We start from the raw sequence: 16,187 nt of genomic DNA, 5'->3' as shown, positions 1-16,187 counted from the left end.
AGTCCTGCTTTTAATTCTTCATTATTGTGAACTGATCTATTTGCAAAAATAATTTGTCTGAATTCATGCACATTCTATTTCTTTCGCCATCAATTAAGATGAACTCTCTCTCGCTTTCTCTCCCCCCTCCCACTGTCGTGCCTTGATACTGTTTCATCCACCACCCCCCCTCCATCCCTCCCCAAATGTTTTCTCTCGCATGTGTTGGAACAATGGCTTCTGAGGCCCCGCGTTCATTTAGTCTTGATTCATGCGGGCGGAAGGGCCGATGACCCTGACTGCCTCCTATCATGCTGTTTTCGAGTGACACTTTTCCGGGTTAAAATTAGAAATGAGATTTAACGTTTGCCCTCCATCATGCAGTCAAAACAATCCAGGGAAGAGGATGTGGCAGACGTAGCACGCCTCGAGTTATTTCAGGTGCCCATGAGCTTTTCAGTGGGAAGCGTTAAAGAGAGCAGGCCTCAGATCAGCCTCTACACACAGGGCTGCTGTGTGTGTGTGTGAATGTGTGTGTGTGTGATATGATATAAATCCATAGTTCAGAAGAGCATAATATGCTGTTGGGGTTATTAAGAACTATAAAGATGTCACACAGCACAAGAGAGCAAAACATTTATTCAGTTTATGAGGATTTCACATCAGAGCAGATGTCATTATCTTCTTAAACTCATTGCTCCTTTTGGTGCAAAACATCCTTCCGTTTACTTCACTGTCTAATTCAAAAAACATACATGCACCAGAGTCCTCCACACACACACACACACACACACACACACACACACACACACACACACAGGATTTAATCTCACCCATGGGTGAGATCCGCCTAATTGAGCTGCCCCATGTGTTACAACACAAATGAAACAAACATTCTGTTGTTTCCTGCTGTAAAAAGTGCAATTCTTCTGCTTTTATTTCTAATTCATAATCTTCACCAAGAGCAAAAGCTCTGGAGTTTTTTGTTTTTCAGACTCACGGGGGGATGCAGAAGGTAAATAAGCTCATGAGACAGAGACAGGTAATGATCCTGCAGTCTAATTACATTGTTCATGCAGTTATTGTTTTATTGTTTAAATTAATAGCAATTATCATTTCCTTCCTTCCTGTATATTATGTGTGTGCGTTTTAATGCACCCATGCCTTTTTTTTTTTTTGTTATTATTATTTGGAAACAGGAAAGAGCCGGGACACACAGTAAATATTAAGTGTAGCTTTTTTTTTTTCAATGCACATAAGAATAAACCTGAAACTACTGATTGCTCCTGACTGCATGTCACTGCAGAGCCGTTTACTGTAAAAGTTCAGGCCTTAAACTTTAATATTCTAAAAAGCACACCTTTGATCCACAAATCACCTGTAAAAATTGAAATATTACTTTTTCAGCCAGAGCCCTGCTGGATACCATTATTCACCTTTATTTCCCTGATCCGAGCCGGCCCTCTGTGGAGCCGTATAAATGATGGCAGGTGGGATTACTGCCAGTGCCAGTGACTCCTGTGTCTGGTTCGGGGACTGTGAATACTCAAGACTCCAGTCTGTCTTCAACAATAGAAAGTTCACAGTCAGAGTCCTGAAGTTGGTTGGGAACAGATTATTGTCTTTTACAAAATGAAGTGTTAGTCACCTCATTGTTTTAGGATTTTAATGACAGCATTTCTACAGCATTAATGTCCCCTCATAGATGATCCCATTCATGCATTACAAATCAGGAGTGGAAAAATACATTTACCCAAGTGCAAAACACTGAAGTACAATTATGAGAAACTTTTGCTTTACTTGAATATTTCCATTTGATGCTACTTTATACTTTTATCATATGATATTCAGATTTTATATTGAAGAAGAAACATGAACATGTAAATTGCTTTGCTAAAGATGAAAAGAAAACTGAACTTCCCTGCTAAAGTAATATGGTTTTACTGTAATATCTGTTTTAGGCTCAAAGAGGTCTACTTACCCAATATTTAGCAGAAAATAAGATAAAAGGAATGAAAGCTTGTATAGCAGAAGTTTGTTTTTTTTCTTTATTTCTCACCACATGTAATCACCTCACAACCCCCAAGAATTACGCTGCGACCTCCAGGTCACATTAGCAGCATTTTACTGTTGTATGGTTCTGTAGGCAGCTTACAGAGCAATACACATTGATAAATCAGTATCAATAACTGTGTACTGTCTTATGTCGTGTATATAACAACACATCAGCCAAAGGGCTCATTTTCCTGGAGTTCCTTTGATACTTTTTGCTTCTGTACTTTTGAATGTACTTTTATGTGATGTATATGTTTCATGTCCCACCTGAAAATAAAATGAAAATGATTTTTAAAAAAAAACAAGCGAATGAAAAAACAAACTTCTGTACTTTTGGATGCAAGACTTTTATTTGTAATGGAGTATTTTTTTTTACATGGTAGCAATGTACTTTTACTTCAAATCACTTCAAGATCATCTTCAACCGCTGCTATAATCTCTTCACTTCTACTGGTCATTAGAGACCAAATCACGTTTGTGAACACTTTCACGGTGAGAGAGATGTGTTTATCTTCTTCTTCATAACTAACAGCCGCCTCCTCATTGAAACACGATGAAAATGACTAAGTGGCTAAAAAAACTCCTCATTCAGCTGAAACTCTAACGACTGATGAGTTGCCTAATGCGCTCAGAGGAGGCAGCCGCTCTGCACTGCAGTTAACTGAACAGCCCATACACTGTGTATGACAGCTAATCACAGCTTAAACAAACAGCATGAAAATGAAAAGTCGTAACCTTTATGAGTCACATGCTCACTGCGGATGAAAACAAAGCCGTGCTGCTGTGCACTGCCGACTACCTGAAGTTTAAAGCTTATTGTTGTCGCCTGATTGCTCGCTGTGTGTTTTTACAGGAAGTCTTATCAGGCGGAGGAAAACTGAATGAGCACCTCTTGGACTCTCCGCTCTGCTGGATCAGAGGCTGCAGGACAGAATTAAATGATTTCCATTATTACACTGAGAATTATTGCTCCCCCTCTGTAAGACTCCAGCTCCAAGCCAAGATTACTATTTCTGGCAATGTTTGCCTCAGGAAGGAACTTTCGCAGATTTAATGGGACCTGGGCCATTGTACACAGCCTTCTGTATGGCACTCTGCCATCATTTCCACAGAGAAGAGAGGGAGGGGGGGAAAAAAAGAGAATTGAGGGATGTGTCTAAACTCAATTCAAAACAAGACCGTCCCGTTTATATGATCCTGAATACATCCAATATATCTCAAACCCTGAACTCTCTCTGAGGTGGAGATGAACTCAAAGGATTTTTTTTCATTTGCACGCAGGAGGCCAAGAGTCAAAGTGTGACAGTGACTGCACGTTCCTGTCTCCTTCTACTCTGTGTATCTTTCATGAAACATGACTGACTTTATGTTCTTTGCAGTAACATTTAAATCAGATTAAAAACATCAGGTCAGATCTTTTTTTTTTATTTATGTAAATGTAGCAATAACACAAACTAAAGATTCTGCAAAACAGTACTTAAGTAAAAGTATTATTGGCAAAATGTACTTCGAGTATGAAAAGCATAAGTCATAAGCATAAGGAAGCATTTGTTGAAGGGCCGAGTTTAAGATATACTCTTAGTTTAAGCTTTTGTAATGCATCACATGTTAAGCTGGCGTTGAAATGTTTTGTGTTTGTGAAATGTAAGATAAGTGAGGTCAGATAAGACATCATTGATCTCTGAGGAGGAGTCCACATGCACAGGCAAACAGGTACGACTACAGACAAAGTGACAAAAAAGAAAAGAAAGATTAAAGAGAGCAATGACAATGACAAAAAGATATGTAGAATATCTATAATGCAATACAACACCTCAATTTTTGTGCAAAAAGTGTAAAATCTTAATCTATAGTCTTGTAAAAAAGTACAGTAAAAAGCACAATACTTCCCTTTGAAATATGGTGGAGTACAAGTATAAAGTACTATATAATAGTAGTACTTGGGCAAAATACACATACTCAAAAATCTCTTGTCATGTCTTGTTTCAGTTATATCAAACACATGCTTTTTCCATACTGTCAGGTGGTGAATGTAGTTCAACAGATGAGTGATAATTATCACATAAAACATAAAAACATTACTGAGTTCAAAAAAGGCACTAAATGTAGAAGCAGCTCCCCCCAGTGACTAAATGTTCACTCTTCTCGCCCTCAGCTTGGTTTTTACAAATGCAGTTTTAATTTTGATTAAAACAAACTAAATATACATTTACAATAATAAAAAAAAAAGTTCATTGAAATAATAATAATAATTTAGAATAAAGTGAGCACAGAGATTCTGTTTTCTGAATATGAAACTATGTGATGATGATATCACAGTCCTGCTTCAGTAGAAACACACACTAATGATTCAGCAAAATGTAATTAAGTAGGAAAGGTAAAAGTACTGACCCTGCAGAACACCGTTTTTTTTTTTACTGCTGCAGCTGGTTGAGATGGAGCTACTTTATTTACAGTTTGGTCCAGTGGTTCTCAACGGATGGGTCATGCCCCCTCTTATGGGTCACAAGATACATTTTCGCTAAATGTGTCCTAATTGTTTCTCTAATCTTTGCTCTTTTTATATGAAATCTTGTGTTATTTTACCTCAAAAACATCCGAGAAGTATAAAAGTGGAATGTGTCTTTGTGATGGAAATGCTAACAACTAAGAAGTCACAGCCAAAATGGTAAAACACGGGTTAAGTCTTTAATCATTTATTATATTTTAAATGGAAAATCTTAACTTGTGAAAAGTAACCGTTGATTATAGCTGTGAAATGATTGCAGTGAAGTAATAAAAAGCACAATATTTCCCTCCAAAATGAAATATAATATGGCATAAAATAGAAATAATCAACTAACGTACAAGTACCTCATAAGTGTACTTCAGTGCAGTACTTGAGTAAATTGATTATTTTAATTTACTTGACCACTACTGGTTCTATATGAAGTCACACAGCCAACAGGATCTGCACAGCCTCCACAGGAGGACGAGGGAAAGCACATAAATTCCACAGTTTTCAAGTTTTAATATGTATTGATTTTTAATAACGTTATATGGAGTTGACTTCTATTGATTGGAGATGCGCTCCTCTACTCTGCAGCCCCTAAAGTAAGTGTTACATGGACCCAGCTCAGTGTGGACAAACAGACACAGGTGATGATTTGTGTTGAGCAGCTACTGCACACTAATAATACACTGATATTAGACCCAACCATGGTGATGACTGAATTCTTTTAACTCCACCTCAGACTGAGGTCCAGTGTTGCAGGAAGACATACTTAAAATGACTCCAGTGCACTCATATGAATAAATACCATGACAGCCCTGTGTTTCCTTTTGTGGTAGTGTTTTTTTTTTTTTTTTTTCGTTCTTTTTTTCTTTGCTCTTTGCTCTGCAGAGTGAGAGTTTAAAACATTAAGTGGTCATTAGCTGGACATTGGAGTGGTAGACTAATCACACTCACCCCAGCCTGCCCTCTGCTGTAAACAACCTAAAGGAGCTGCTTTAATGGAGGCTTTTAAATATGATGGTGACTCAGTGCCTTTGAGCAAAGCCATCTGTTTACATTAAAACAGATTAAAGTCGCCTCTTGTGCGGTGCGTTCGGGGCCCTCTACAGCTCCAGTGTGCAAATGTACACACGGTTAAATCACATACTGTAAGCAGCGCTGTGAGCTCAATGCTGCAGGAGAAGAGACTAATGGAAACACAAAAGGTCATAATAACAAACCATTAGGCCTGCTGCTGCTTCTGCACAGGGGTGGCGAACTGCCATGAGGAGCATAAACCTCTGCAAAAAAAGAAATTATATATACATATTTATATGTATCAAAACATGAAGTCATTTATGTCAGATATGTTTGAAGTGAAAATCTGATGTTAAACATCTCCTTATTTTGCCTTAATAATTGAGGAGTTTGCACTCACTTAACCATTCCTGGTTCGATAATGTCTATTCAGCAATCAATAAAGTGTCAAAAAGCTACAGAAGAGTGAGCGTCTGTGTGCTTGCAGAGTCCAAACGGCTTGAAATGTTTGAGGAGATGTACAGAAGGACAGTCTGTGTGTTCTGATGCAGAGCAGAGCATCTCACCTCTGCAGCTTTAATGGTTCACATCACGGCCAGATGTGTTTAAGGCAGCGTTGGAAAAACACGATTCATCAGCAGAGAAACTCCAGACAGCAGCATGGAGAGAGTATACGAATGTGCTATAGAAATATGGAGATTATATTCAGGACATCTATCTATCTATCTATCTATCTATCTATCTATCTATCTATCTATCTATCCATCCATCCATCCATCCATCCATCCATCCATCCATCCATCTGTCACAGGCTTATTTTTGGCCTTTATTTTTTGATCAGTTTGTGTCTGGGGAGGACAGATCGCATCGGGATAAATTTGTCCAGAAAACAGCTACTGGAAACGTTTCCCCACACTGTCCCAGGAGTGTCTTCTTGGCTCATTTTATTTCATTTTATTTTATTTTTATATATCAGAGGCTGTAAATCTTAATTCAGCTGTCCAGCTGCACTATAAACACTATTTCCCCGAGAACGAAATTTGAACACACTGACTTTTTATTCTCATAAACAGCTTAAAATTTCTATGAAAATGAAAAAAGAAAAAAGAAAACATTATATCATGTCATGTCTATATATGTATATATGTAAACACACACACACACACACACACACACACACACACACACACACACGTGAACAACGGACTCATTCCACATTAAGGCTATAATGTTACTGCAGACAACATAATATCATGTCTTGTCTCCTCGAGGTAGCAGAACCAGCCACACACACACACACACACACACACACACACACACACACACACACACACACACACACACAATGAAGAGCTGCATTTTATTTTCTATCAAAACGCTGCCATCTAGTGGTCATATTGTGTTTCACTGACTCGCAGCTGATGTACAGTCAGTGTGTGTGTGTGTGTGTGTGTGTGGTGTGTGAAAATACTCCAAAAGAAAAAGTCCTGCATTCATAACCTTGTTTAAGTGAAAGGATGGGAGTATTATCAGCGAAACATATTACAAGTATTAAAAATATTCTGCAGTACAATGGTTCCTGTGTTGCACTGTTACTGTGTATGTGGTGTTTTTGGATTAATATTGCTGCTGCATTAATGTGCTTGTTGCGTTTTGCTGCTACGGATGTTAAAGGTTGAGCTGAAAACTACAATATTTGACTATACTTCTGTGATGGAGTGGAGTTTAAAATGATAAAGACTTGAGTGGTACCATTTCTTGATAATTTGAACTATACACTACTCACAAAAAGTTAGGGATATTCAGCTTTCAGGTGAAATTTCAGGATGAACCTAAAATGCATTCTAACCTTTCCAGGTGAACTTAATGTGACCTTGTCTAAACCTTTGAATGCACATGTCCAACTGTTCAGTGTTTCAGTACTTTCTGCACAAGTTGCTGTTCTCTAACAAGAAGCTTAACAGCAACATTCACAACAGGTTTGATCCATGAATCCACCAATACATTTCCTGCTTCAGTTAGAATTGGTATTTAAACAGTCCTCCTCATCCTGCTGTTCACATTCTGACATCATGAGACCAAGACGACACCTAACAGTTGATCAGCAGCACCTCGCCATTGTGAGGCAGGAAGTCCTCAGACGGAGGTGTTCACTGAGCTTAGAGGGTCACAGAGTGTCATCAGGAGGTTGTAACAGTGATACAGAGAGACTGGAAGAGTCACAGAAAGGAGAGGAGTGGACGTCCTTTGGCCACATCCCAATTTATTGAGACACTGAAATGTTTTGTTGTGGTATACCTACCACTGTTGTTAGCTTTTCTTCAAATAAATTGTTTAAGATGAATAAAATCACCATTGCATGCTTCTACTTAAATGTCCTACTTTCATGATATAATATCACTGTAGCATTAACTTTTTACATTTTCCATAAATTTCACCTGAAAGTCGAATATCCCTAACTTTTTGTGAGTAGTGTATATAAATATGTAAACTTGTATATCTACAATAAAAAGTAAGCAGAGTGCTCATGTCTTAATTAACATAAATCAGTGTGCGTTTGGTCAGTTAACACATTTCCCTTCATCCTGCTCCTGATCCCGGACGGGTCGCGCGTGCAGATCTCACGGGACTTGTGGGTTTTAACCTCTGACCTCCAGTAAAGCAACGGAGCGCTCTTTAGGGAGGATGTGGGGTGGACTCAGGAAGTGGAGGCAGGTGTCAGCTGCTGGCGTTGGGGCTGTTGACACTGGACCCTTTACTGGCTGCTCACTTCACTGAGCCGCCCAACTTCAAAGATACACTTTTGTCACATTTCTATCCCAATTTTGCTGTTGGAGTTTTAACCTTAAAGAGCCAGTATGGCTGTATGAAAAAAAGGACAGTGTTTTTGTAAGTTAATTGTTCTTAATATGTATGTATGCATGTGAGAAATTTGATTTTGTAGTCTTAATCACATCAGCATGTCTCATTATATTCAGTCCTTCCTTTTTTTCCATCCCTCTGATGCTTTCTGTCGATCCATTCACTGACAAATAGTTTCAGGTCTACTGTGTGTCCATCTAATCATGCAGCACAAATCTCTTTTAAGACTTTCTGGGTTGTTTCAGAAGTGTATTTAAAAAAAAAAAAAAAACAAAATCTAAATTTTCATTACATTACATTAAATTACATTACATGCAGTGACTGTAGTTTTCAGCAGGCCAACACAGACCTGAGTAAAAATGACCTTACACCATTAAACAAGTGTGATTTAAAGACAGTTCCCTTTTTTTCTTACTGTGTGTTACAGCCAGCAGTCTTTGCTACTGAGGAGAAGCAGGATTTACAATTAAAAAGTGCAAATCACTTGGGAGCTCTGACGTTTTTGATTTATCTGTACAAATATAAATCAACACCAATCAGAGAGCAAATATACAGACAGTGTTCTTCTACAGTCTTCTACGGTAATAAGATTCGACAACTCTTGATTACAAAGGAAATGTCGGACGACTGTATCAGTGTCGTGCTTTCACAAGCCAGTCAGCGACATTTAAGGGATAAAAACCCATTCTTAAAACAGATTGTGAGACATAAAATTGCACGCTGCAAGGCCATTTGAACAGATATTAAAACACTATCAGAAACAATGTGGCATATGTTTAAGAAAATCGGCATAAAAATTAGCATTAATTTTCGTTGCGTGACAGCACCTGTGCTTTAGGGATTTGAGTTCAAGTTCAAGTCCCTTTTCAAAAAAATTAAAAAACATCTACGAAGGTCAGTAGCAAATGTTTCTGATTAGTTTCAGGACTCAAGTAAACTCTCCTCTTCTAAGCTGAATGAATCCCTGAAAACACATATTGTAATATAAAAGGTGCATCAGACGTCCCTCTCTCACTGCCACATGTGAGAACATTGTGTGAGGTCAGTTCAAATCTGTGAACAAGTGAAACATTTCAAAAGAGACTTTCACTGACAGCATTCATGAAAGGTGCAGTGTTTCTGACAGACAGTCCAGTACACTCACATCTGTTTGAGTTTTAGCTCTCGTCAGGGGACTGCACCCGGCCGTCACCCAGAAGTCTCTCTCTCTCTGCTGGGCTGCTCTCCTGGTCCGTGTTCACCACCGCAGCGCAGCACGGTATCCTGGCCAGCAGGGGGCGGTGCAGGCCGTTGTAAAGCGCCGTGCCCACCAACAGGACCAGGAAGCCCAGCACCTGCAGGCCCTGAAACTTCTCCCACCCCAGTGCCAGGCTCACCGCCCAGATGACCAGCGTGCGCAGGCTGTCCAGCACCATGCGGGTGGTGGCGCTGATCTCTCTGGTGACGCTGATGCCGGCGAAGTTGAAGAAGGCGATGCTGACCGTGTTGCCCAGCAGAGCCAGCAGGATGAGGGGCTGGTGCCCGATCTGACAGAAGGCGTCCAGCGCGTCCTCCAGGACGTTCCGAGGGTTGTCGCCGAAGTTGCCGACGGGGATGAAATACATCGGGATGAGAAGCAGCGACAGGACGAAGAACCCAAAGAAACCTGGAAAAGAAGACAAAATTTAACAGAGGTTCCCGACCTTTTTAACTTGTGACAGTTAAAAAGCAACCCTTCATCACCACGTGTGAGCAGTTCAGAGAAAAAGTGATTTACCTTGCTGTATTATTTACAAGAAGACAAAAGCATTAGAGGACAGTCTGAAGCAATGAGCATAACCTTGGTCAGGAGAAGCATGTTTTCCCTGCTTTCCTCTCATTAGTAATTTCACAAACGCTCAGATTTATCCTGTAGGTGCACCCTGGTGGCACCATTAAGACTTTGTCCTTACCGCAGGAGCATCTGAATCTGGCCTGTGACCCTTTGCTGCATGTCCTCTGTCACCTGTGTCTCACTTACACTGTCCTATCAAATAAATCATTAAAAGGCTGAAGGCAACTCTCATTCTTGTGTTTCCGACAGAGACGCCTTAAAGCCGCACCAATTGATTTTTCATGGCCACTTGGGGGAACCAAAGCAACTTGTTAACGCAACACTGACACATCCTTATCATAGGATCCACACATGTAAGACACACCTGACTCTCCTTTTAACCCAGCAAGTTGCTAACTTTGTCTCTCTGTTGTTTGCTGCTGAGCAGGCAGAGTACAATTGAATCTTTTAGAGATTTTTCATCATAAAAGCCTGACTGGAGTTCCTCCAAACAACGGCATGAAAGGGGATCGAGTGAACCAAGGCATTAAAGCTGCTGTCAGTAAAACTAAAAAGAGCTGAAAGATAAAGAGCTCAGTGAAGCAGAGCGGAGCTGCAGAGTTAGCCGATGATTCTCCATGGGTTCATCACTGTGAGTGATCCTTTTCACATCAATCACGGTCATATGACCCATTGTTTTAATGTGAAACATTGCTTAGTGCAGCTTTGACAATTTGAATTTTAGGTTTTAATTGATTTGGTTCAAACTCACTGAGGAAAAAGTTCCCGTGTTTGCCCCTCATTATTTCTCCACCTTTCTTCTTTTGCATGTGCTGTAAAATCTAGTGTCACTGTGGGGCTTTAAGAGCCTCTTGTGGCTCAGTTTCAAAGCTAGAGTAAATATATGGGTATCATATTAAACTACACAACCGTGTGCATCTGTTGGTACCAACCATATCAGATCTTGTCGCCAAGGGAGCTTTCCAAAGTCAGGTGAAACTTTGCTCAGGGAAAAACTAGCACTGCCATTTTCAAAGGGGTCTATTGACCTCTTACCTCAAGATACTCAGTGTGTGGTGTAAAAAATAAATATAGGATATAATATGTAAATAGTTCGAGTGACTTGTTAGAGAAATATTTTGTTTATGCTGCTATATTTAGTACCTTCATTATCTAATATGGGTTATTGACATTAATGCCCTTTTAGCTGAGGTTGTACAGAGTTCAGAGATATGAAGCTTTTGAAGATACGAGAAATGACAACACAATAAGCAAATACACCTATGTAGGCCCAGGTGGACCATCTGTATCTGTTGGAAAAACAATAATCAAACTAGTCAATCTGTAGTTTTTTTGGATGTTTGATCTTTGCAATCGGTTGAGGGAGTTTTAGGTCAAAATTTTGAAAGCTAAATGCCTAAAACACATGTAACATGTAACTAAATATAAAAGACAACTGGCGTACCTTCAGTCCCCACAGCCCGAAGAGGATGGACGTTATGTGTGTAGACCAACTTTTCCTCCAGGACCATCTGCACTGAAACAATGATCTGAGCCATGATGATCAGAAGGTCTCCTGCAGGAAACCCGACAGAGACGGTGTTTTATTTAGTGCTTTTAGGAAGAGTTTTTCCTCCTCTGCTGTAGCATAAGACAGCATCACACCACACAGTGGCTGCACTTTGTTTTATCACTTGTACTCTTCTCGCTGTTGTCCCGCAGCACCGTGGCTTGAATACAGAGTTGATTAATACAGAAAACAAAAGCACACTAAACTCCACCGCACCTGTGATGATTTCGCTGAGTTTGTGCGTGTCGTCTTTGTGGCCGCTGAAGAAGTCGGCGAGGCCCACTATCACCAGGCCCATGATGGTGAGGAGTATGCCGAACCACTGACTGGGTATCAGGCGATGCCCCAGGAACGCCACAGAAAGCAGACCAGTAAAGATGATGACGGCACCACGCAGCATCTGGAAGCTGGAGGCGCTTGTCATATTGAGGGCTGGAAACCAAAAAAAAAAAAGGGTTTAATAGGACAAAGAGGAATTCATTTTGTACATTTATCATCTAGAAATACACGCTCTCTTTTCCATAACACATGAACAAACAGTTCATGCAGCAGAATATAGCAGTGGCCTTGTAAGAGAAAAACACCGCTATCTTTCACTTAATTGTCTCGTCTCCTGACTATTGGATTCTTGAAACAGAAGTAGATAATCTTCTGTTTGGCTGCACCTATGAGACCCACAGAGAGTCATTATATTTGACCTTTGAAGGGCAGAATAGATTTGAACTCACTTCACTGTCAAAAACTCACGTCCACCATAGACGCCAGAAAAACAACATATGAGCACTTTAAAGGTTCTCTGTACAGAATCTCAGCAGACTAAATCAAATGCGCGCCTCTTAAAAACATTTAGTAAATGACGGCTGTGAGGTCACTTACCAACATACATGATGGATGTAGCTGTCATGTCACACATGGCGGGAGGGAAGAAGATGAGAGGGTTGAAGCTCTGGCCTGCGTTCAACACGGGCTCTGGGCGGCGTCTGTCATGGCAAAGTAGGATGTGGAAGACTGCGAGACAGCTTAACTCGCCCAGAAACATGCCCACGGCCTGGACAGGTGGAGTGGGAGAAGGAAACAATTAAAAAGGGGAAACAGACCTTCATTTACATTTGATGCTTGTTTTTGGTACTTGACAATTTGTGCTATAGGAACATTTTGGTCAGAACCAAGGAAGGATTGAGGTTCACTTCTGAACTTTCTTTATCCAATGGGGTGAAAACAAAGTGCTGTGTAATAACGTCGCTGCCACTTTATTACTCACCTGTACAAATGGGTGAGAGAAAGAATGTTCAGGGTCATCACGGCAACCCTTCGCTGAGAACATGTCCGCCCATCTAAGAGACAAGAAGACATTATTACAGCTTAATTGTGGATATTTTTACACAACCAAATATACACAGAAAACCTTGTGATATGAAAGAGGTTTGCCACAAAGCTAGAGGTGCAGCGATTAGTCAGTTAATCAGAAATTATTCTGATAATCAATGCATTGTCCTTTTCTGGTTATAGCTTCTCAAATGTGAGGATTCACTGGCTTTCTTTGTCAGTAAAGTAGTTTGTACAGTCACATAAAATCATTTGATGACGTTGCTTAAAGATTAAGTTAATGAGCACACATAACCCCACTGACTTTTAGACTTAAAGTGTCAGAGGAAGCATGACCAGCATGTGAGCGTCCTGTCTGCTCTGAAATGCGAGACAAGGAAATGTGGACCTTAAAGATGATGACACAGCACTTCCTTCAAATGCAACGACTTCTGAGCTCATCAATACAAGATGGAAACTGCTGGCTGATCTGAATCTATCCTGTGTAAACGTCGTCATATGGCGCATGCTTGTGTGAAAGAAAGGAGGGAACCTGCACCAAAACTATCAGCCTGGATGCTGTAACTGATCTCAGCTGTAGGGGTTTAAAGCCGGTGAGGCAGCGCTGTCATGAAACCTTACCTGTTAGTTACTGGACTTGTCTCTGAGCAACATGACACAGCTTGTTCTGTCTGATGCATCGAAACTACACAATGCAAGCTGTTTCCAGTTTTATTCAGCTGCCAAAACGCACAAAGAGGAAGTGTGTGTGTGTGTGTGTGTGTGGTGTCATGCATTAAAGAGCTGACATCACAGATAATTGGAGAAGTTAAAAGAAGCTGAATTTTGTATTTCATCCTTCCTATCGTGACAATAATGAGGACTTAAATGCATTTGTACATAAATTAGTCATTTTCTGAGGTCTGGGGGGATGTTAAAGGGCATTTTCATCTATTTTTTAATGTTTTAAAGACCAAACGATTATTCAGCTGAATGAAAAAAAAAAAAAAAAAGATCTGCAATTAGATTGATAATTCAAACAGTTGTTAGCCACAGCCCTGAAACATCTGAGGAGTCCTTTCAGGAAGGAAAAGATTAATTGAGCAATCAGTTTATCAACAACTTTGATAATCAATTAATTGTTGAAATCACTTATCAAGGGGAAATGCTAATCGTTCACTGTCTCCTGCTTCTCTGATGAGAGGATTTGTTGCTGTTCTGTTTTATAACATTGTAAAATGAATGTCTTTGGATTTTGGACTATTGGTTGTAGAAAAAAGCCATTTGAAAATGTGGTTTAGTGAGATTTAATGGACTATTTTCTGATGTTGTTTAGCCCAAATGTGAACGCAAGTGTATCATGATTGATTATTCATGCAAGCGACTGTTTTTACCTGTGACTAAACCCTGGTATTTAACCTCTGACAGAACAAGAAAGCCTGAGACATTTCCCACCACAGCAGATTTGTTAAACACAGATAGCCCATGATAATAAGATTATACTGTTACCGGGTTTGTTTTAGATATCTGAAATCATTTAACTTTAGATTAACCCGTTTGAGGTATTTCGATCCCACCAATAGTTGCTTCCTGTCTTATCAACTTTATCATTAACATTGAAATGCCTGTCCTCACACACTAGTTAGCTTTCCTAACGAGGAGGAAAATGCAGCTTCTCATCACACTTACAGCTCGATGAGGATGTTTATATTAGCCGCGTTTAAAGCGAGCAAGCTAACATTAGCCATTAGCTTACGTTACCTGGTTATAGATACAGTAGCTAGTGGATGTTAACATGTAAATACCTGCAAACAAAAACGCAATAAACGAATAAGCTCGATTAATTAGCTACAGAATTAGCTAATACAGTTACGGTCATTCAACATTTTGTGTTAAAACATAGGTCCAACTCTGTTTTAGCACACTGTGACTGTCCTACAGTGAAACGAGCTAACTGTAAACACATGACACCAGTGGTAAAACACAATTAAATCTACTCACTTTGACGATAATGTGTTGATAGAGCCGGTTGTAAGCATAAGTCCCGCAAGGAACAGCTGGTATTTCGTCCAGGCCATGCTGGACGTGCGGAGGGGACAGACAAGCCAGGCACAGACGACCACCAAGATGTTTTTTGTTCAAAGAGACTCAGGTTGTTATTCAGTCACTCTGCTGGCAGTAAACGCCACATGATAACTGCGAGTCAGCTGACCGCTGCGTAAACTGCACGCTGCCTTCATGGCCCCTCGGACATGACAGATACCCCAAACCGAGGGACGATATGACCGAAACGCAATAAGATTTATTTAAATGGAAGATTAAAGTAATATTTTATGATTCTATTATTGATTTATCTTAAAATAGCCTAAAAACTACCTGTATACGATATGACGAAGTTCTCAGAAAAAGCTACAAAAACCTGTGCTTTTATTTAAATCCTTCTTATTGAATTCAATTATATTAATTTATTTCATACTCCATTTGCCTCTCTGCATTCTCTGGCTATGTAGTACATATTTTATAAAATGTACAATGGTTAATAAAGTTCATTTAATCAAAAAATAAATTAATGGTTGTGTTGTAAAACTGGAGCAAAACTACTTGTCAACTTTGCTAGTTAGGCCTAAAAACAATATTGCAATGTATTTGTGAGATCAATATGTAAGTAAACATCACAATAAGTGCTTGCTTTTAGCGCTGAGGTACAAAGTTCATCCTTGACCATGAAAGCAGCAGTTGAGAGGAAAAAAAACCAACCACACTCAGTAGTATGGATGCTCATATACCATGAAATCAAATTTCCATGAAACTGAATTAATTCCATCGGTTTTCATTAACTTCTTAAAGTACAGTGAAATTCTATGACAAACTTCATCTGTTGACTGAGATCATGATAAAAGGCTCCAGAATAGCTGCTAAGTCTTTACTTGAATGGCTTAAATCATATTTACTAGAATTACAGCCTTGGACTGGTCCCTACCAGATCCCTCTTCAGATTTTAACCACATTAATAAATCATTCATCACATTAAGTCTGCTGCACTAAACATCTAAGTAGATAACTGATGTGGAAAACTGCATTAATGCTGCTGTCATGTCTGCAGCCTCGTCATA

The 16,187-nt window shown here is 39.7% G+C and overlaps 1 protein-coding gene across 1 annotated transcript; it reads right to left on the bottom strand.

Annotated features, from left to right (window-relative positions):
* Positions 1-8,641: 8,641 nt before the first annotated feature.
* Positions 8,642-15,246, bottom strand: slc35f6 (solute carrier family 35 member F6). The gene is made up of 6 exons (XM_070849451.1): positions 15,076-15,246; positions 13,031-13,103; positions 12,646-12,817; positions 11,986-12,201; positions 11,665-11,775; positions 8,642-10,052 (listed from the first exon to the last, which is right to left on the bottom strand). The coding sequence occupies exons 1-6, from the start codon at positions 15,150-15,152 to the stop codon at positions 9,565-9,567; spliced, it is 1,137 nt and encodes a 378-aa protein (XP_070705552.1). The 5' UTR covers positions 15,153-15,246; the 3' UTR covers positions 8,642-9,564.
* Between the last annotated feature and the right edge of the window lie 941 nt (positions 15,247-16,187).

Source organism: Pempheris klunzingeri, chromosome 18, assembly GCF_042242105.1.
Source record: "Pempheris klunzingeri isolate RE-2024b chromosome 18, fPemKlu1.hap1, whole genome shotgun sequence".
Classification (NCBI taxonomy): Eukaryota; Metazoa; Chordata; class Actinopteri; order Acropomatiformes; family Pempheridae; genus Pempheris; species Pempheris klunzingeri.
This window is presented reverse-complemented; position numbering and strand designations above follow the sequence as displayed.